This window comes from Dinoponera quadriceps, unplaced genomic scaffold (assembly GCF_001313825.1).
Source record: "Dinoponera quadriceps isolate SergipeBrazil2010 unplaced genomic scaffold, ASM131382v1 scaffold2662, whole genome shotgun sequence".
NCBI classification, from domain to species: domain Eukaryota; kingdom Metazoa; phylum Arthropoda; class Insecta; order Hymenoptera; family Formicidae; genus Dinoponera; species Dinoponera quadriceps.
In genome coordinates this window covers 691,125-713,914 of record NW_014556703.1, presented here as the reverse complement: position 1 = coordinate 713,914, position 22,790 = coordinate 691,125, and the positions used below count along the sequence as shown (strand labels likewise).

General features: G+C 41.8%; 1 protein-coding gene and 2 non-coding genes across 5 annotated transcripts in view; all 3 read right to left on the bottom strand.

Annotated features, from left to right (window-relative positions):
* The window catches only part of LOC106748024 (xaa-Pro aminopeptidase 1-like), a 31,124-nt gene that overhangs the window by 2,357 nt on the left and 5,977 nt on the right, over positions 1-22,790 (bottom strand). The window contains exons 2-6 of one of the 3 annotated variants that reach the window (XM_014626172.1): positions 3,995-4,221; positions 3,819-3,860; positions 3,159-3,338; positions 663-783; positions 62-440 (exon numbers count right to left, since the gene is read on the bottom strand). In XM_014626172.1, coding sequence (XP_014481658.1) covers positions 62-440; positions 663-783; positions 3,159-3,338; positions 3,819-3,860; positions 3,995-4,221 — 949 coding nt within the window. Of the gene's footprint in view, positions 1-61; positions 441-662; positions 784-1,020; positions 1,574-3,158; positions 3,339-3,818; positions 3,861-3,994; positions 4,222-22,790 lie in introns of those variants that run through there. The other 2 variants (XM_014626173.1, XM_014626174.1) reach the window with 2 other exon arrangements.
* Positions 4,628-4,700, bottom strand: Trnaa-agc. Its single transcript has one exon. It is a non-coding gene; the product is annotated as a tRNA-Ala (tRNA).
* On the bottom strand, positions 19,537-19,609 carry Trnaa-agc. Its single transcript has one exon. It is a non-coding gene; the product is annotated as a tRNA-Ala (tRNA).

Genomic DNA, 22,790 nt, shown 5'->3' with positions numbered 1-22,790 from the left:
TCATCGAGTACTTTCACGTATTGCTGGACGAAGAGACTATCCCCCGAGGACTTTAACTCACTTGACGCAGTTCTTATGATAGCAAGAATCAGTTTTCAGGTGTATATCGACGGCTCGCAGGATCTTCTGCCGTGGTGCGTAGAGATGCACCGATCCGTGAGTGATGATAGCGTAAGACCTTAGGACGGGTGTGTGTGGCAAGTCGTATCCACGGATGTTGAAGAGCCACGATATCTCGTCCAGAGCGGTGACAACGAGTGCGTCGGCCAACGAGAGCTCCATTTCCAGTCGGATACGTCGGATCTTCTCCTGCCAGGGTTTACCGGAATACTCGTCCGCCAGCGGATACGCCGCGTACGGATTGTAATCAGGCCGGCCCACCTGCCAGATCAAGTCTACCAGGTCGTTATCGACTGCGACCAATCTTACGGGTGAATTTTCTAAACACAAACAGGATATCATTAGTCGCGTGATCAAGATCTAGTTGGATTCGCAATGACGCTCGAATCTGTTTCGAAACTTTGAAGGAGAACCGCGAAGCATACAATCAATCTCTATCTTATAATCAACGTGTTCTCTAGATGATGTACCTTTTTTTAACGAAAATCGTATCATTAGATGGAAAAATATTGCGTGTAATGTTATACAGAAGAACTCATTACCCAGATCGATCTCCCACGCTTCCCACGTGGATGCGGATATCAATTTCGGATTAGCACCGATACGCACCACTTGTGTCCGATTTCGAAATTCATGTATTAACCACTTCGTTAGCGATGGTACCTGGAATTAACAAAATGTCAAGAAGCGTAGGATAGCCCACGTGAGATCAACGTTAACCTACAAACTACATAAATTTCGAGAATTCAACAAGTTTCATAACTATCAAAATAATGACAGTAATAAGTAGTTGCGATTTCCTAAGTATCAAATAATGCTCAAACGGTCACATTGACACGTTTTTGTCCGTCTAACTAGTGTGATGTCGTATACGAATGTTTCCACTGGTGAAAATCGTACCTGACGATAAGGTTTTAATTTTTGTAATAGTATAATAAAAATGGGCCACTCAGAATGCTCCTTTCCCCGCCCCTTCACACTGAGTGCAAAAGGGTGAACGATCATTGATGACAGAGACCCACGAACAAGTCGAGGTTTCTGCCGTCCTCACGCTCAAGGAAAGGAGCTTTTGCTCCTCATCGTGGTTGAATCTACTTCCGTGTTAGGGAAGAAGTGTAAGATCAGCTACTACAGAAGTGATCCTGTGAAGCATGGTCTTAATTTTCCATTGCCAATGTACCCATATATATACTAGTCGTGACTAGATTTTAACTGCGAGAAAGTAAGTTTCGTAGGAGGCCACCTAGCGGCTTACGAGGTAATTAAATCATTGTACGAGATTAGTAGCGCTTCGTGTTGCTGAACGCAACTATTATATCTGGTGCTCGAAACAGTCGGTAACGTAGATAATGATACAGCGCTGCACACTAGCGCTACAACTTCAGTCTGATATTCACATGATCTGCCCTTTATAGATGAATTGACTGCACTAGTTTAAGAAATTTTCGCACACTGAAAATCTTGTACATACTTCGATGGCCGGTATTCATGGTCGAATCTTATATTTAAGATCGTCTTAAGTTTATCTTCGGATGCTCTACAGCTTATTTCATTGGCTACAAAGCATCCGAAAATAAACTTAATATCTTAAGGTCCATATAAGTTCGTTTTGCACGCTTCTGTATTGAAAAAGCTGTTCTGCCTTCAGCATGTAATGATAAATAAAGATAGAACGACGCTTTCAATACAAAAGCGTGCAAACGAATCTAGCTTGTAAGAGTGTTAAGCTGTGTTTTTATATTCCTATCCAGTACTGAAAATCTATCATTTATTTTACGTATATTATAGATTTTCAGTACTGGGCAATGAATGTATGAACACAGCCTTATTGTTCGAGCGTATCGATTGCATCGTTTGCATCGATCGCAATCGATCTATGAAAATCGCAATCTGATGCTGCCATATTGTTATTAGTTAGTCGTGGAGTGGGTTGTGAGCGGCAGTGTCGATTCGGTAAATCGTCTCTTTATTTCCGCGGTCCTGTGTTACAGAAATACGAATCTCGCGCACGAAATATGTCAACGAAGGAAAGTTTCGTTGACAGAAGATGGTTAAATAGCCATCGAAAGTGCTTATCCCGCTGAACGGTCGTTGAGTATATCGAGCAAAGTATCTCGCGTTATGGCGGTTCACATTGCTCTTTTTACGTTCCTAACCAGCCGAAAGAAAATCTCAATTATATTTCACGCGTTAATTACTGCCGAGAAGTCCGAAAATAAGTCGTACGTTTTGTAATAGTAGCAAGATGCTCACTAAAAAAACCGTCGAAAGTGAGTCTCGTCCAACGGTCGGTCGGAAGTATAGAGTGAAGTGTTGCACATACTGCGATACTTGAGTATATAATCGTTGCAATCTTCACTCATTAGTGAAATCACGCGATCGCGACGCTGTAGCATTCGAAGAATCGTCGTCCCGTGTTCTTCACGATTTCGGCTTATCGAAGGTGAGTCTCGTGCACGAATGTCGGCATTGGGAATGCTAAAAATAAATCTTGTCCGATTTTTCGATAACATCTCATTGGACGCTCGCTGAAAGGGAGCATTTCGCGAAATTGACGGAATTCGTTGAGAGTGCCGAATGCAGGCGTCGTTCATCATGGCGGCTCAAAATTCAAATCGACGCTCGTTATTTTTGCAATCTACCGGCAGAAAAATCTTAGGGTCAATAAATGTTAATAGATATTGCGCGAGCGTCAATTGCATGTCGAATCGTACATATTCAACTCGTAAAATGTCATTTGAGATCATTTTATGAGAGTTTAAGTATGTAATAACTCAAATAATACAGTGTCCAAAATCGAGATATAAGAAGTTTTAATGGCGTCTATAGAACATCTTTAAGACGTTGAAACGTAAGATATTGGCACACATAAGATTAAGACGTAGAAACTCAAGTATATCTTTAAGACATCTTACGTCTTGATTTTAGACATTATATTATTTGAGAAGCTAATATGCTAAATACGCAATAGAGATGCAAGATATTTTTGTCTGTGCATTGTGACAAGCGGTAATTTAGACAAGAGTTAATTGACTTACATCGTTTTGTCCTTCCTTCATTAGGATCCAGTTGCAGTCCAATTGAAGATCCGCTTCAATATGGTATCTACCATCAGTCCAAAGTACCGCCTTATTTATAGTGACAACAGTTTCTCCAGTACTTCCAGTGAATCCGGTAAGGAATTCTCTTCTCATATCATGCGGATCCACGGTCTCACTCTACATGAAAATAATTTATACGCTTTGTGAGATAGACATAAATGTTTATGCATATATTGGAAAAAATCACTAATTTCTTGATTATAATATTTAAAAAAAAACTTTCTTTTGCAAATGAACATTAAAAATCTATTAAAGCTAATGTTTCAACTTGAATCAATGTCTCCCGATTTAACACTGCTAATTCAAGGCAAGGCTTTTTATGAATGTCCTTTTAAAACCTTATATATATAGTTTTATTGTACATTTAAAAATATAATTTTTTACATCTTATTAAGTTTTACAAGATCGTTGAAATGTTCACACTGGGAAACATAGATTCAAAAGATTAAATACACTGCACTCGTAAAATCGAATAAAACTTTTTAGCAAATACGGCAATGGAGATTGCTGTCAAGCGTATCAACCAAAACTGCAATTATGCAAAATATTTTCTCTTATTAAGAGAAACTTCAAATACTATATACCACGCGAATATACCTCTAAAGGCCCAGCACGGCCATGAGAAACGAAGCTCACTGTCTGAAAATTTAAGTACAATGAGTGAGACCGATTCGTTAATACGCTAATTGTTAAGATGCGTTTGAACAGATCTCTAAATGAACAAGATATAATTAGTAATATCGGATTAACCGTGTCAATGGTGCAGAACTTACTTGATGCTCGTCGTCCGATGTGACAATGTAACCATCGAGGGCTGGTCCTTGAACTGCTGCCACGCGAACCATTTCGGATCTTAGTTGTCTCAATTGTAAAGAACTGTCGTGCCGATTTACCGGTTGATTTCCGATGTAAGCATTTGTTGGACAATATGATCTTTTGGCTCCATTGTAATTTAACTGTGGTTCCGACAATTTGTTGGCATCATTGGCTCTCGTTAATTCTGTTGAATATTTTTTCCTTATTTTATTTATCGTAAATGTATTATAAAATTTTTATTACGATAGTAAGAATATATACCAAAAATAAATTTTAGAGGCAATTTTTGTTATTAATTAAAAATCAAGCATTAAGATATAAATATAATTAAAGGAAGCTTTCGTGAAATTGAGTTATGAAACAAAGTATAATTATGGTGACAAATTAAGAAAAGATGAAGAGAAACATAACATGTGCATAAACTTTGAGAACTTGAACTACATGTATAAGATGCTGTGTATATATATGGTAAGTCAAGTGTGAGTGACACAAAACAGTATCTAATAGTTAGATTCTGATAAATTCAGGATTCAATTTCATTATCTTAACATCAGATATGTAAAATACAAAAGATAAAAAGAAGGATAAACTGGAGGCGCCGGGTATCGATCCCGGTACCTCTCGCATGCTAAGCGAGCGCTCTACCATTTGAGCTACGCCCCCTGATAAGAAGCGTTCTTGTGCTCAACATATTAAAATCGCTTTTATATATATATATATATATATATATATATAGGTTATAATATATATATATATATATATATATAGGTTATAATATGTAAAATAATTTTATCCGCATTATCTTCATACAACTTATTTGCAAATATTATAATTCCTGTAATATATGTGAAAATTTTGCATATACAGATAATAGTATTAACAACTTAAAAGACACAAAAGATGACCTTAACAATTTTAAAATTATATAAATTACATTCAAATTTTTAATTAATTAAACAATAGGTATGAAAAATATTACACACTTTTCAAGTGTTGATGCAGAAATAATTTCTGATGCATGTGACATTCTCTCTAATCATAAGTTAGATTTAGCAGCGAAATTATTTCATGTTGCAAAAAATTGCAAATTTATAATTTACTAGAGATGACAAGCAATCGTTAAAAATTCTATTTGTGAAATTAAAGGGTTTTCAATAAATTTCTCTATGAGAATTTTACAGCTTTACGAGTCTCTAGAGCCTCTAGAGCATTTAGAGCTCTATTGTGTTCTATATATAATAATCAGCGAGCAATGCAACGTTATCCGAGCGACTTTTGACCGGAACTAGTTTGACTCCGTTATATATATACGTCCCATGGGAATCCAGAGGGTGTGCTAAGTGGTGCTCGCGTACTAGGAAAGCATATCGAGCTCGGAGCACGATCGGCCCGAAATGCGCGTTTTGATCGTCGCGTGTATTGAACCTTCGCTGGCATCTCACCAATAATATACGTTAGATCGACCTTTAGCTTAACGTGTCTCGCGCCTTCTTCTTTCTTTTCAATTCGATTTCTTCGCCCGAATCGGATTTTTCTGCGACGTCGCACACATAGATGTGTGCGGCATGTCGTCGGCGAGCGGGAAGAGATCGATTTCACGGATATTTGGGAAACGGATCGAATATAATTCGGATGAGATCATGCGCGCACGCGCTCGAATGTTTATCATTAATGCCCCGTAACTGTGTCAACGTATTGTTTATTTAATTTAATAATTTAACGTAAACATATATTATCAAGTAATATTAAATATATTACTAGGGAAGTAGGAGCGTGCAGTAGGAAAGTTTTACTCCGATGTAACCTTACAATTTTCAGGCTTGGTAATTTTCTCTGTAATTTTCCCGCGTTGTGAAGCTCACGTCCTGCAACCCTTTTTTCTCCCTGAAGTATTTATGGATTTTTCCTTACCCCTTGTTTAATGTGGTTGACAAAGACATTTTATTGAGGAAAAGTAATTTTAATGTGTTGTTATGGAAGTGATAAGAGGAGCGTGCATCTCGACCAAAAATAATTGTAAACATAGCATTCATCTTACGATAAACGACTGAAATAGGAAAAAGTAAAAAGTATCGTCATAAGACGAAACATCTGATTTAAAAAAATGTATTGTATTGTTTCTTATTGAACGAAAGAAAACGAATGGTTTGAATAAAAATTGATTTAACGCGCTTTTTACAACGAGATAATTTATGCTAGTCAACTTGACATTAATATCGAATGGCAAGCTGTCTCGTTTCATAAATAATTACATGTTTCATAACTACGTCGATTAATCATATGATATATTTATAGTCGATTAAATAAAATAACGTCTCACATGAAAGAAAAAAAAAACGCAATAACATATGACACACGTTTATATCGCGTTATATCGCGTTAACGTAAAAATGTCATGCAATAAATATTATATCTCACAATTAGCTGAATTTGCAGTCGCGCGTGCAAATGTGTAATATAATAATCTTGCAGATATTTGTTTTTCCCTTTGTTAATTATTATGTACATTTTCCGCGCATTAAAACAGTTTCTCGCAAATAAATAACAAATAATAAATCTTATAAATATAAAATGATTGCATTATGCTGATATTTTAGAGAATATGCGCAGCTTTATAATTTAAAAGATAAAAATAAACGCGAGGGCGTTCGGTATCGCCGGTCGTTTGTTTTTCCACTTCCACATAACGAAATGAATTCGTAAAGGGCACTCGTAACGCCGTTATGTCGATAACCGATATGTCGTTACCTCCGCAGGGCCCTCGTTCTTTGATGCTTCGAATTCAGTTTCGAGGGCGCTCTTCTTGTCTCGCCTTTGCTCTCGGCCATTGGTTCGCCACTCGCTCTACCGTCCTCCAAATGCCAGGATACCATGAATCCTCGGTTGCTCTCGGATGTGGAGCAGAGCGGCCGCCCAAGGATCGACAGCGAGGCCAGCGAGACCATATCGAGGTGGCGCGTGAAGGCGAATTTTCACGGGTTAAATAACGGAGGGTGTGAATTTGACAAGGCCGAAGCTATTCGCTTTCTTAGTTCGTACCACGTTGCCGCTGTCGGTCTACCATTTGTTCACCACTCACTTTCAGGCTTCGAACCGACTCGGCTAGCAGCACCGATGAAGAGCTAACCGAACCTCATGGCCGGTGAGGAAGGAATAGTGGCGCGTAGTGGCTGTGATAAGAATATTTCCAACACTCATCGTTATACACCGATTCCTAACGTCTGACGCGTACGTGTGTCACGTGTGACGCGCGTAAAATAAACTGCGTTAGCAAAGAGACAAATTTGTCTAATAAAATCATGATTATACGAGTGAAACGGCGAGGGGATCCTTTAGCGACGAATTTAATGAGTAGTATGACGTACATTCATTCCACGGAATTGTGATTGGCTGAGCACTGAGCTCACGTCATCGAGTATTGACGTATCTGTGAATTATCTAACGTTTACTGCTCAGCGATGATTATAGAGGATGTCTGTAGAAATGCAAATTGAATCTCGACGAGGAAATAATTATCGATGATTTGCAGTATTTCACAGACGATTATTTTTTGCTCATTTCGGCTCTCGGTTAATATCTCATTGTGTGGTGCGGTGCGTGCAGTGTCGTGGATGATGCGCAGGAGTAGAGAGATGATCGAGATGCTGCGAAACTGAACTGTTTCTCGAGATGATCTTTAGCATCTAGCGAACAGGCTCGCATAATCTGCAGAAACTCCGCCGTGATTTCACCTCGCGCCTGTTGGACCAGTTCGTTGCTCGAATTCGTGGCTAGATTTCTTCCCTTCTCTTTCTCTCCCTCTCGTCATTATCTTCCTCTTTTGCTCCCCTAACTTTGATTCGAATAAGATCTATATGAGAAACGGATTTCGCGATTTTGTAAGATCTTCGTGACCGATAAGGGTTTGTTCGATAAGGAAACAGTCTTCGCAATCAATAAGAAAGGTGTCTTATGCTCCATACTCGCGCGTAGAAGGGGAACAAAGGGATCATTAGATATTTTTGTTTCCACGGCAACGTCATCGTTGATGTCATTGAGTTCGTTCGCAACTCATTTTGGCGCTACTATTGTACTAGGCTCACACATGAACGAAGAAGTATGTCAATGATGATGATGGTAGAGGATATATGTATACATGATTCCTACATGACTTCTAGATCTCTCGTTTTAACATGAAGCTTGCGGAGCGACAAAAAAATATCACGTGGTTTTGTAACTACAAGTGTGTTAGCGTTACATCCACAGCAGCGGTGGTACACGTGATGGTTCATATTTCTATTATATGTTATATAAAATGTTGCTGACGTACAACGTACACACGCACACGCACACACAGTTCTAAATTTTATTCAAATAATTGCGTATTATAAAAACATAAATGAAAGTTTAATTATATACGATTACACTAAATGTAATGGCGTAAATATGGAAGAGCGTTTTCGTTTATAATGACTAATTTTAAATTCACGTCATGCTGTTCGTTAAATGCAGCAAAAATACGGGGTAATATCCGGGTATTTTCGCGTGAATGCTTAAATCATCTCTGATTTAACGCATTTCATTACTCTTTTTACTGGAAAATTTGGTTAATGCGGCGGCGGAAAATTTACTAGAACCACTGATTTGTATTCATGTGATTAATTACTGATTAAAAAAGAAAAAAGCGGTAACAATTTTTCGCAAAGTGAGAGAGGAATTTATTTGCTTATCTATCTTACAAAGAGCTCACTAACGTATGATGAACCTGTAATTCCATGCGAATCAGCTACGTGACGTCTCGAGATGACCTTCAGTATCTGTCGATCAGGATAGCATAAGCTGCTAGGAGCAAGACGATATTTGCATCTCCAGCGGCCGAGCTATTTTAATTCCTCACTTGTTCATCTACTTTCTCCGTGCGCGTTGCCTTTGGCGCATCTTACGTTTCGCGAAATCTCTCGGCGCCACGTCGGATTCCTTCATACAATTCGTTAGTCGCAAGACGCTCCCGTCCTGTCACCGACAACGCATGTCGTTCATTGATTCGTCAAATTTATGAGGCTCGTCGCCGAGGAACGAAGCGAGGAATGCCGGACCAGCGATTCATGCGATCGAGAAAGTATCGGCGCACTTGAAAAAGTCGATAAAGCCGAAAAGCCTGTTAGATTGTCAAACGTCCCCTTTGCTTAACTATCAGGGGTTCATCTTCAGGGGCCGGTTGGCGAGGCTTCGATTTGGGATGGCTCGAGGCTTTTTACAACAGGGTAGTAGAAGTGGGATTAACGTTCGTGGTAGGGTAGTTTTGTTCAGTCGATTTCTTTCGCGGTCGACCGTTTACTGCGATAAGTACGTATTTATAAAAATAGACTTACGAAAATGAGAGTGAAACGTGTAAGTGATGGGATGCGGAGGTTTATCAAGTTTTCCCTAACGATTAGTGGAATAATCGGGACACTCTCGATACGAATATGAAGGAACCCGATTAAAAAGTATATAGTATTGTACATGGAAAAAAAAGTTTGATGATTTTACCAGACAGTGAAAAGAAAACCAAACGCGTTTTGGTTGAAGGGAACAAAATTTCTGATTATAAAAAACCAAATTTCGGTCCAGAAAGTTAAGAACCAGGAATTTCGTTTCCTTCAATCGAAACGCCGAAATTTGTTCACTCTCCGGTAAATTCAATCAAACTTTTTTCCCGGTATGTATCATACAGTGATAACAATGTGCTGGAGTTCTTTGAAGCCAAAGGATAATAGTTTGTGAATTGTTGATCCCGAATATATGGATATTTTTCATATCATATTTTCAATTACGATTCGTGTGTCGATCCCGACGAAGATTCCGCAGCGTGTGTCTTGGAAACATAGAAATATTACTTAAATATTACTTAAATCAAACGTGCACGAATAACGAACGATAATAAACGAGAAGGAACTACAGGACTCGCGGCGTGCTCACGTGGATAGAAGAATGAAGTGTGTATATGTTTCGGTTAAATAGACACACATTCGCGGTCGTGTTATTTTTTTATCTTTTACAACGCGAGAGCTCCAGTAGCTGATTCGCTGGCGTTTCAATTGGGAGACGGTCGCACGGAAAGGGCAGTTCAATCATATTGGTATCGATGTTTCCGTGTGTAACACCTCAGCGCATCGTTTCCACATGTGGGATAGTGAGGGGATGGAGTTACCATTCGTGGCTCGCGCGCGCGCGCGCGTATCCGTCCACGCTACCCCCCCCCCCNCCCCCCCCCCCCCCCCCCCCCATCGGACGTGCTTTCTACGCAGCTGCATCCATCGCACATGTCTGATGCACATGGATATATGTACATACATATACGCAACGCCGGGCAACGAGGGGGATGAGAGCGACGAGACAGATGAGAGAGAGAGAGAGAGAGAGAGAGCAGCGCGCTGGCGCCGTCAGGCATCATCGGCGGAGATCGATAACCCAGGGGGAATCGGTGTGCCGATGGCGGGGGAACGGGACGGAAAAAGAATGGCAGAAAAAGGAAGGCGTAGATGGCAGTAAAAAGACATCATAAATCGCTCCCGGCCGGGTGTCTCGACCCTCCCTCCCTCCTGCCCGCCGACCGTTACTCGTTACTCTCGTCCACCCTATGGAATTCGAACGTTTCCCGCGACCGACCGCCTCGCGCGCTATACGGCCCTGGCCGTAGTGAGATGGTCGCCTGCTTAAGTGGCTCGCTTCGAGCCACCGCCAAGGCCGCAGACCTCGTCTCCAGGCGTTCGCCGTCCGAAAGTCGCGCCGTGAAAAAGATGCGTTGCAGGTTCCAGGTTTTTAGCGGCTCCTTCCGACGGACGAAGCGTCGCCGGTGCCCGCCACCCTGCCAGGGTAACAGCCCGCGACAGAGGTACACCCCCGTAGCGTGCCGCGAGTGCGCACTTGGCGCGAACGATTGGTAACCGCGGGGGTGCGTGCGACCGTGGAGTTGTTGACGTGACCCAGCGCGACGGCGCCGATCAGCTACGACGAATGGGCGCGGAATCAGAGAGAGCCGATTGGTCGTTTCCGCTGGCGCGTGCGGCTTTGATGAGCACGTGGCGGCTCATGTTATGTGGCGACACGTGTACCGTTAATATCAGCAGCTATAAGGCCTCGCACGTCGTCTCGGCGCTAAATCTTTCGACACTTCTTTGCGATTATGAGTAGGTAAATGTGACGAGAGAGATATAAGATATAGTGCGTTTTTCATTCACTTAGAATTTATGCGAGAGGATAACCGATATTGCACGTGCCACATTCATGAATCAAAACTATCTCGAAAGGTTTGTTTTCTGTTCTTGAACTAGGTTGCATTTTTTTCACCATTTTAGAGTGAGACGAGTGTATGATTTAGGGCCTCGGCAGAATGATCGATTTATGTTTTTAAGACAATGTTTTATGCCCTCCATTTTCTGTTTAAATTGTCATCTTTTTTTTTATTTCTTTTATTATACAGCGGCTTGTCATCAATCACAAAATGGCTCTTTAGTTTGAGACTTAAGATAGTCTCATTGTACGTTACTTAAAGACTCAAAGCATAAAACATTTTTTAAAGCCGATAAGTCTGCCATTACGCTTAAAGTCCTTAGACTTGAGAGGAAAGGAAGCGAAGCGCAACTCTGGTTCGGAGACAAAAAACAGACCTTATGTACCTGCGCAAGGAGATGTTTTGTTTCCTGGACCTAGTTCTTAAACAGGAATGTAGAAGGAAGAATAGGGATGTTGATAGCCGAGCCGATGCAAAAAGGAAAGGGTTGAAATTGCCACACGGGTAATTATCCCCGATATTCGACGGTTCAGGTTTGAGGAGCGCCGAAAGGGAAAGCGTAATCTCGGTGGTCGCGCTGTCGAGCGCGCGACAAACTTTCTTAGACAACCGATACGAGGAGAAATCGCCCGGATGCCGTGGCGAATCGACGCTTTGACAGCGGATAATGAGTGAAACGGTACTTCCCAGGGACGATCGAGAATAGGAATTCCCGATTGGTGCGCGGAACGGGATGGTATACGGAGTTAGAGGTGACGTCGTCGCCCGTTCCGCTAGCACCGTCACCGCGATGGTAGTGACAGGCGGGGATCGATAAATCGAACCGAAACTCGACCGGAAACGGAGCAGGCCCTCATCAGGTGACGGCGGTAGGTTGGTCGGTTGCTTGGTTGGTCGGTAGACAGGCGGGCAGGTACCGATTTTCGATAATCCTTGACCTGGAGTGGCGCGAAAACGAGAGCGAAAAGCCGAGAATCGCAAGGGGTGCGCGCACGAAATTTTCTTTCGCGATCGGCGATCGAGACGAAAATGCTTTGTATTTATTGGAAAACAAGGGCGGTTCGGTAGCAGGGTAACACGAGGGTTCAGGGGGTGATTTTCAGGCACAACCCCCTCCCCCCCCCCGAAAGGGGGTAGTGCATTTCACGCAGTCAGTTGGTAACCGAAACGCTATGGCGCAGTCATCGGCTTCGAGGGGGTTGCACCGTGTCCGCGGCTCGACAGATGTTCGCGATACTTCTACGAACCTGAAGTGCTGGCAAAGTTGGCGGGCCGCCGGCCGGCGGAACTGTCCTTTACATCGTTTGTTACATCCCCGTAGAACAATCGAGCGGAATGTAACGGACTATCAAGAGACTATAATTTGTTAACCTGCCACGATCGTATCTAAGCCTTTAAGTACGATTCAACCGTGGGCCTCTTCTCTCTCTCTCTCTCTCTCTTTCTGATTGAATTTCCCTTCTGCACTTGTTCTCGTATCTTCCTCTTGGAAACGTGAAGAGCATACGCTCTCTCTGACTCAAGTTCGAGATGCGAAGTAATTTGTTAGTAACGCAGTTTGCGTTACTAACGTATCTCGTATTATAACTCGAAATGGTTTGCGTTACTAACGTATCTCGTATTGTAACTCGAAATGGTAATTTGTTAGAATGTTCTTTACGCGAATTATACTTTCGTCTCTTTCTCATTATTTTATTCAGTTATACGTATAAATTGTAGTATCTCGGGATGACGAAGAATGCTAAAACCTGATTTTTCTTTTTCTGGTTAATTTGTAGTTTAAACTTATAGTTTCAACTTGAACCGATGATAATATAAAAATTATAGCGATACATAATTTAGTAGGTCGCTGATTAAGTCATTTCGACGCTTCGACGCTCATTTTCTCATAAAATAACATATGGGTAATATAACGATATTCATAATAATTATCAAATAACCATCTTCAGTTTAATTTTGTATCCGTGGTAACGAGATAGAATTACCATGATCTGTAAAGGACGATAGAGAGATTTGCAATTCAAATATTTTTTGCGAGCATCTGTATTAAAATTTATTCAAGGCATGGAAAAGTCTTAATAGGTTGATAACGTGATAACCTTAACTATCGTGAAAAAAAAATGGAAATTGCAAACGCATTTGTGCGATTATCCGCGAAAACGACGCTGCGGTTGCGAGACTCTCGAAGGCTCATGAGACTGTAGGCTCGATACCGTCACAGCCATGTGAACTTAAATTATCAAGGAGATTAACGTGACGCGACGACGAGGAGGTGGCCTGCGCTCGTTACCGCGATATTAGAGGAGTATCAACATTGCGGTAGTCTATGCCGGCTCGATTTGCCGGCTTAAGAGAAGCGTTTCACGTGCTACGCTTCAACGATGCGTCGAAGATGCTCGAGCGAGACTCGTCGTGGCGGGGAAGCAGGTGGGAAGCCCGCCAAACTGAATCGAAGCCATTCATGGGGAGAAATGGGTTAGAACAGACGAGATACTCGAGTAGTAGGAATGTAGGAAAGCGACGTTGGTTTCTCGCTCGCTATAAAATGGTGCATCGCTGTTGGTGTGTACACGTCTATACACACATCGACGTGTAATTACAACAATATAGTATTGTTCATAAAAATTGAATTGCCACTCATTTTTTAAGAATTTAAAGCGGACGAAATACATTAAGTGAGAGACAGAAGATACGTGTACGATATTTTCTTTGTAACTCGGTCGTTTCGTTACGACGGTGTCGCGATACTCGATAAAGTGATTGCAACATTTATTTATAAAAAATTATAATATATTCTTAAGCGTTGTAAAAACAGTTAGTCACCGAGCGATGAGTCACGTCGCGTGACTCTTGCATCTCGTGAAATATTCGAAGTGGTTTATTATAACTCGCGCAGGAACTGTCTGCGACATAATTATTTGCGTACTTATAAAACAGCAACATCGTGATGTTCGCTTATAAATTTGCAAATTGCAAAATAGATCGAGACGGTGAGATAATTTCTAGCGGGCGAAGGAGGGCATTTTGTAAAATTACAGATCGATCGTGTGCGAATTACGCGCGCGCGCAACTGTTAGAAATAATTTCCCGGTTGTCATTACAACATACGAGGAATTTGCAACAATTTGCTGTAAACAAGCAGCAGTTTGCAATTACACAGGAAAACAGAAGTTGCAGTGAAGGCGCATTGGCGAAAAGCCGGCCGCGTTACATTTGTAAACGGAGCTCGGTGCGCGGCATAGTAACCTGGTACACGATGCGACATTTTGTGTTAAAAAAACGCGACCTGCCAACCAACCTACGAATTCCACGCAATGTTGATGATCTTCCAGCCGCTTCACGAGGAGTCCTCTTCGTGTCGCGATGAAAATTTCACGATAAGACCGATCGTTTTGAAGCTCAATAAGCAATCGAGTTTGTATTTTACTTCTTATTGCATTCACCCGACATTTGTTAATTCGCCTGGAACTTTGGATTTTTTGTCGCTCATATCGCGAGACTGTTAACCACTTCGACCTTTCAAGGAAAGAACTGACTTACAAAGTAACCAAAGAGTTTGTGCTAGATTAAAGAGATAAAATTAAGACGTGAAAAATTATGTCGTTTAAAAATGCGAGATGCGAATTCACTTGTTGGAAAAACCTGCTCTCACTGATGGAAGCTATTTCATTGTTTTGCATTTTTTTTTCTTTTTGATATTCCGATTCTACGGCGGATATTATTCAAGTTGTTGAGAATTACGGGCCCGTTAAATGATAACAGCCGATTTGCGTGATTTGCCGACACTAAAATGTGACACTTGCGCAAATTTCGAAGCGGAATTATCATCAATTTGACGAGCGGCTGGCAGAATGTTTGCTCGAACGAACGAACGAACGATGCACCGACGCGAGTCATTCATCTTACTCCTACCGACGACGCTGACCATTTTTTGTTTACAGATATTGGATAAGTGACAGCGCGATGTAGCAGGGCCGTATGAAGGCGTAGGGGGATCGCGACGCGAATAAGAGGCGGGACGAGTGCGTCACATCGTTCGCATGCTCGGACGCGGGTGGGGACATTAATTAGGGTGGAACAATAGAGAACAAGAATTTTTATCAGGGTCGCATAGCGCATAGGAGGTCGAGGCGTGGGAGTAGTATCGTAGTCGATGCTCGGGTCTCGGTGAAATCGAATGGCAACCGCCGTCGAGTCGCTCGTGAGAGACGCGACTCCTTCGCGTGCGAAGATCGCAAATTTCTTCATAAATTTATTATTAAAAATTTTCCTTTTTCTTTCTTTTTTTTGTTCGAATAATTTTCGAATATTTGGTTTCTTCCTCACAATAGCAAATCTCAAAGATGGTTTTTTCGGCTGAGTTTAATGGATTGTCGCTTAACATATTTCAAGAGTCTTCGGGAATCTCAGCGGGTCATTAATCGCTAGATTGAATAGCCGATGCATATTTAATTATAATTATCGTGGAAAGTTTTGGTGGTCGTCTCAACTTGTGTGTATTCACATGCGATTCTCTCGCGGCCGATCCTCAATTAGATCTAACGCGAGAATCGGAATACAAGAGAACTTGGCGAACGTGAGAAAAACGATGGGACGGTTTGCGCGTTATATTATGTAAGATATTACAGGCACAGCGTGCACTTGCGCGCTTTAATAATTCTGTGCGCGAGAGTGCTCGTGTGATTTATCCGCTCGTCCGCGAGACCGCCACGCGTCCGCACATTGAGATTTCTAATAGTAATTTACGTAAGCGATTACGCAACGTTCGCACATTGTGTAGCACGTGTGTACGCGAAGTTTCGCGTCACGCGAAATTTTGTCGATCACTCATCTACCCTGAGCCAGACGGATCATACGACCTAATAATGTTTGACTCATCGTTCCTGCATAATATTCTCACGAGAATCAAGATGAATCAGGAGAGAAAAATGGACCTCGGCATTTCTTTTTATAGAAAATAAACCTTAGCGTCAATTTTAACCGTACTGACTGACAACGACATCTTGAGAATTCACATACGCGACAATATTTAATGTAAAATATTTAATATGAAGAAGAATCAAAAACCGTCCTAATCTCTTCTATTACTTACACGCACGTTAATTCTTAGCTTAACGACTTAACTTGTGTTTCAACTCGAAAACTCCGGTTCTTGCTCTCTGATCATCTTGCGCGATTCGAAGCCGTTAATTTTAGAACGCGTCTCCTCCTTCGATCGATTTCCGCGAGTGCACCCGATGGCAAGCCGATGCGTGGGCGGCGAAATAAAGGGAAGATACGAAACTCTCTCTTTCTCTCTCTCCCCCTCTCTCTCTTTCTCTTTCATCGAGACTGGTGAATGAGTTTCGAGGGTGTTCGAGGTCGCTTTGTCTTAAGGGCAAGGACACCGAGAAGCAAAGGGCCTGAGGGGCGATGCGTGGCCTTACCAAGGCATCAGCCCCTACAGGGAGTGTTCGAAGGGCCCGAGGGTTCCCCCTCGCCGTTCGCGACAGCGAGTTCCGTTCTCGCACACCATAGCGACGTGCACGCAGACACGTATGCGAACACGCAGACACGCCACGCACGCGTTTCCCCCATAGGCTCGACACGCTTCGCGCGAACTGGTTGGCCTTACGCACTGCTGCGCGTACATGGGTTATCGGGGAAGCATGATCTTCGTTTCGCTCCTTCGACTCCTCCTTTACTCCTTTTTGGACCGAGGCCGAAGCCTGACTACGGTCCAACTGTGCACGGGACGCATAAACAACGAGCATCCTCGAGAAGTTTTGCGCGCGCACTTGCCGGAGATCGAAGCACCACGGACGATACCGATATCCAGGTTCTTGAAAAAGGGGCCAAGAAGCTCGATTCTCGACAAGTGACTGAATTAATGCGATAGCTGCTCGAAGGGACGCTATTATCTAAGCAGCTATTATCCGAGAGAAAGTAAGCCCGGTTAAAATCACCCGGGGAAGAGCCAGAAAATTTGTCTAACTTCCTTCTCGTCCTTCTCTCCGATTTACTCGTTGTTTCGGACTTAACCCTCAGCAGGTGAAATCAATCTCGTTAAGCCCTTTAGGATTGGAAAAAAAGTATACATTCAGATTAAAGAATTTTCAAGGAGATGGCTTTTAATCTCATTTCGCCCTTATGTACGAGACTGTTTATCGTATCTTACTGTTAATTATGCAACAGAGTTTTTTTTTTATACGTCAAGGGATATGAACCCTTTCGTATTTGCTGAGGATTAAGAGATACCGTACTTCGGGCTCCCGTACGCACGCTGCAGTGGCCTGTCGCGTGTCGAGTGTATTACGTCACCATATTCACACACGCATTATTAGGGTTGCAGAACGTGTCATGCTTCTCCCATGGTATCCGATTCATGCGTACGCACATACGTGGATACCACGTATGGCGCTACTTTGCTCCTTCATGTCGGCACGTCTCATCGCACGCGTCGTGCACGTTCGCCGCGATAATGCTCGGTAAATTCTGAAGCGTTGAACAAAGAAAAAACATGCGGCGCAACAGGAGAACACGAGGCGCGAGGGGTTGAACCGTAGGCCTATATACCCGAGCGTCTCTTTCGTTGACCCTATTAAGGGTTAATATGTCAGGAGTTTCGCGAGGAGGGAGAGGGGAGGGGGGGAATCGTTAAGCGCATCTCTGTTAAAATATCGACGCCGTCACGCAAAGCCATTAACATATTCCCGCACGTTTCCCTTCTTTTACCTCATGTAGAATCGGAAATCTCACGGCTGGTGAAGCCAGTTCGTCGACTTTCACAGACTGAAAACACTTGCCACGTAATTACGTCGGAAATGCGTCGAGACAGTCGATAGCATTCATAATCGACGAATAAGTAGGATTTTCTGACCGGTGGATAAAAACGGGTAGTTAAATTGTGGAGGTACGATCAGGTGTAGCACCTGGATAAATGCGTAAGACAACAAGATGCTCAAGATGAGATCTCGCAACGTTCGTTAAAAACACGCTCGTTCGCAAAATCGTTAAACGATGGGAAACACCACCTTCATTCGATACTCATCGATCGCGTCTTGTTGAACGTACGCGCGTGTTGTGCTCGTACTACTACTTGACAGATTAGCGACACTGCACGAGGATTAGGACTAGAGACAGCGAAGGAAGTCTGAGGTTCCACATATGGAGGTGGGACGTACACGCGTGATCGTATATTTGCGCACACACACACGTGGCCACGAACACACATGGAGTATAGCCAGTGTGTAGATTAGAAGGTGGATTAGGAGGAGCGCGTAGACCGTAAACCAGCATCAGTTTATCTGGCGGTTGTTGGTAAATCATGGTTTAGAATCAACCGGCGAGCAGACCGGTCGAGTAGGTAGCCAGGGATGCTAAGCGAGCTTAGGCCAGCGCGGTAGAATGTCTAAATGCTATACCTGCCGCGATGTGATGCTACGCAACGCAACGGATCTTCCACACGTCGTCGGCACGAGACGTCGGCTGTCTCTCACGAAGACATCATCACGGCTAACGGTGTAAAATATCGCATCTAGCCAATTTAGCAGTCTTGTATATCTCGAAGAGAATTAATCACGATTTTTTATACATTTGTAATTTCTGCGCAAAATATTTTTTATATTATAGAATATAGAGGAAATATGATAGATTACTGAGATTAAATACATTTGATGATATTCTCGCGTGAGTATCGTGCTAATGGTAGATATTAAAAGCAATTAAAAAAGATTCCTGAGGAAGAAACTTCTGAGAATTCTATCTTAACTATGATTTCTTTGAAATTCTATACGCGGGTTTTTTTGAGTGAGGAAGATCTATGGAGAATTTGTAGTAATTAGCAAACTTGACAGCTTCCTATGTGGTGAGTTAAATTAATCAATTAGCTTAAAGTGTTCATAATCGCGGTCAATGTCGTTGTGTGCTGAAAGCGAAAATACACTGACGACCTATTTCTATATTCTTCTTCTTTCTTATTTAAAACTAAAAGGTAGTCTGTATAATCGGAAAACTGAAAGAAATAAGCATTTTTCAATTAATTACTCAACAATTATCTTGTTGTTGAAGTTTATCTGATAATTGTAAAATTCAACGTAACAATGATCCAAGCCGATTCATAAGAACCTAGCAAAAAAATAAATAATGTTTAGGTGTTAATTTTTTTTCTCTTACGATATTACCAAGTTTGATTAAGCTTTTTCAAAAGATAAATTACAATATTGTTGTTTTAAATCCTTTAATTGGCAAAACAAAATATTACTTTGGAGGCGCCGGGTATCGATCCCGGTACCTCTCGCATGCTAAGCGAGCGCTCTACCATCTGAGCTACGCCCCCGTCGTTGGGGTACCTGTAATTTCAGCACCTCACGAGACCTTGGAAATTATACGTACACTTGATTATAAAACAATTTAAACACAATGAAGTTGGAACAGCAGTAAACTGTCACGATTGAGAGTCTATTATCTATAATATTTAATGGGCTTGCATATAAGAGCCGAGAAGTCGTTTTCATCTCACATCAACTTTTACCTCGACCTTTTTTCCATGTTTTTTAATCCTTTTTCAAAAAAGAAAATATTTTCCAACTCTTCGAATATTCGGTTAAACGCAGAATATTCTCAAATGTATTAACAGGTTGTCACGTTATCTTGGACAAATTTACTTTTATTCAAGATACCGTCACTTCGGCAAACCCGATGGTATACAGATAGAAAATTATAATTAGTTTCGACGCCAAACATATTTTATAGTAGTAGTAACATGCGTGTAAGGTTATTGGCACTATAATAACGGGAAAATGGTTCTTCTGACTATTTTTATGGCTGAAAGATATATTTGGGAACTGTAATTTTTTTTTTTTTATCAATCTAGTGACTTTCATTCATGACAGTTTTCTCCGCTCCCAATTTAATTGTATCCAAGCCGTTTTGCAACCAAATGTACACACGAGGCCGAAGCAGCACGGTCAGATCTTCAGCTTTGCTCTTCAGTGACATCTTTGCAAATTACAATCGGACTTCTATGCGATTCGATCGTACGCGAGTGTGACGCGATTTCAATTGCTCGATTTGACATGAGGGTTTGCACGTGGACGTAACATAAGGCATAGTGCTGCAAGATCGTTATAATATTATGACCTACTCCACATTCATTCATAATTGTTGCGCGCGTCAAAACTTTGTACGCTCCGCAACGTCGTCCCCATGATGCAGTCGCGTGAACACGTGCAGGATATTCCGTAAGGTACACGTGAGTGTTTCAACGGATTGACTAAATTCTAAGACAACCTTTCTCAGCGTGGATATAACTAAACGTTAATCCAAAAAAAGAACACACACGCTCGTTTATAATCATATTAAAATTAGATTCAAGTTCCATCGAATTCGAACATATCAATCAAACGTCTCGATAACGAAATCTGAAATCACGATTTTATCGAATTCCATTGTAATTCAACCGTATAAGAGAAAGATTTACCTTTTGACATGTTTGAGAGGTTTCAATATCGGAATGCTTACCGAGACCGAAGAGCGAAAATGTATGTGAAACTTGCACGGATTTTGTCATTTTTATTGATCCGACGAAGTGTACACGTCATTCGAAACTACTAAAGAACGTTTCTTCGGCGTTCATTCTATGCGCTCAGAGGAAGAGCGGAGAGCGAGAGGAGCGGAAGCAGAAAGAGGAAGCGATCAGGGGCGCAGCGCTCGTCGATTTCGCCGATCGATCGCTGATAGCTGATGTCACCGTTTCGCGGTGTACGCGTTCGGCGACACGTTCGGCCATAACCATAAGCGCATCCGACGTTGGACGTGCTCGTTGGATTTCGAGCGAGATAGCGTTACGAAGCGAAAAGAGACAAAAGTACCGATACGATCGCGAGAGACAGAGAGAGAGAGATAGAGAGAGAGAGAGAGAGAGAGAGCGAGGAAAGCCGAAAGGAGGGGAAGAGAGTGAGAGGTCCTGCCAACCTCCATCGCAGTATGGTAGCCTGCTACGTCAGGCAGCCTCTTTTCCGATAATTTGCCACTCATTAACATAAAACCGGGCCGCGCGGTGAACAGAGAACGGCGAATGACGAACATTTCGCGAGAGAAGCGGACGCACCCTTCTTAGTCATGCACGAGCAAGACATAAATTCGATTACGTTGTAAACGGTGTATGGGAGGCGGACAGATGGGTGGCTGGTCAGTCAGTTCAAGATTTAACGTCAATATGATTGATAAACGCGCGGGATTGCACGATGGTGGAACATGCAAAGTTTACGACTCGCGATGTGGGGCGATAAATTAAAATCGTCGTCGCGTCCCGGGCAATATCGTATTGTCATTTTGCATTCCTGCCGAATATTCCCCGATACATTTATGTTACTATATTATGGACTCGAAACAATCGATATATAAATATATGAAGATAATTTTGTTTTATGTGATCGATATGAATTATAATGATACGTATAAGGCATGCACGTGTAAGAATATTTTAACGTGGCTCTCAGATTTCGCGTGTCACTATTACTTCGTTTATGGATGATAGAAGAATATGATACGTTATCAACGTGAGAAATCGTGTCACTCTCGTGCGGTTTTGATGCGCTGAGTCCGCGTAACCTTCAGCGAGACACATGTGCGCTCGTGTCAGCAGTAGCAGACGCGAGGGTGTGCGGATCGGATCACTTTGTTTCGTATTGCAAACTTCTTTTTACGTTGTCCAGAAAATAATCACAAGAACGATACCCGCGTCACGATTATCGGACACGGTGAACACGCATCATCGTGCGCAATGACGGCGTCTTCAAGAGATAATTATCAAGTAAATTAGCATTCATTTTTGCCATCGGTATTCACGATTTTCCGATTAAAACACTTTGTCAAAACGTTTATGTGTAAAATTATTAATACGTTGAATGCCGTGATAGTCATCATGATGATCAGCATTATGATATTACCGCCTTATATTAAAGCTCTTGGTCTTCACCGTGGTAATCTTGATTAATTATGTCAGAATTATGCAAGAAAATGTATGTTCAAAATTCGCAAAATACGTGAAAATCAAGATATATGCAAAATGTCGCGATTAATTCAGCAAATTCGTACAATATTCCGAAAACTTCTTTCTCTCTCTCTCTCTCTCTCTCTCTCTCTCTCTCTCTCTCTCTCTCTCTCTCTCTCTTTCTTTTACTCTAATAAATAGTTATGAAATTAATATAACACGTGACTGACCTTTTAAATATGCAATTTTTTCATGTTAAGTTTATGTACATGTATATTTATATATCTGTAATTCATAGTTATCAGTTATATTTTTATACAATCATGGGAAATCAACGCGGCAGTCTACATGTTTATAATGCAACTGCGATTTCTTGACCTGCGTTATCGCGAAATCGTTGTACTAAAATACGATCAAACGTTATATAATTTGAAATACTACAACGTACGTTTAGTAATCAAAGAAAGTATGTAATGTTTTATTCGGCGTGTTGAAGGTCAACCGATTCTCCTTCACACGTAAG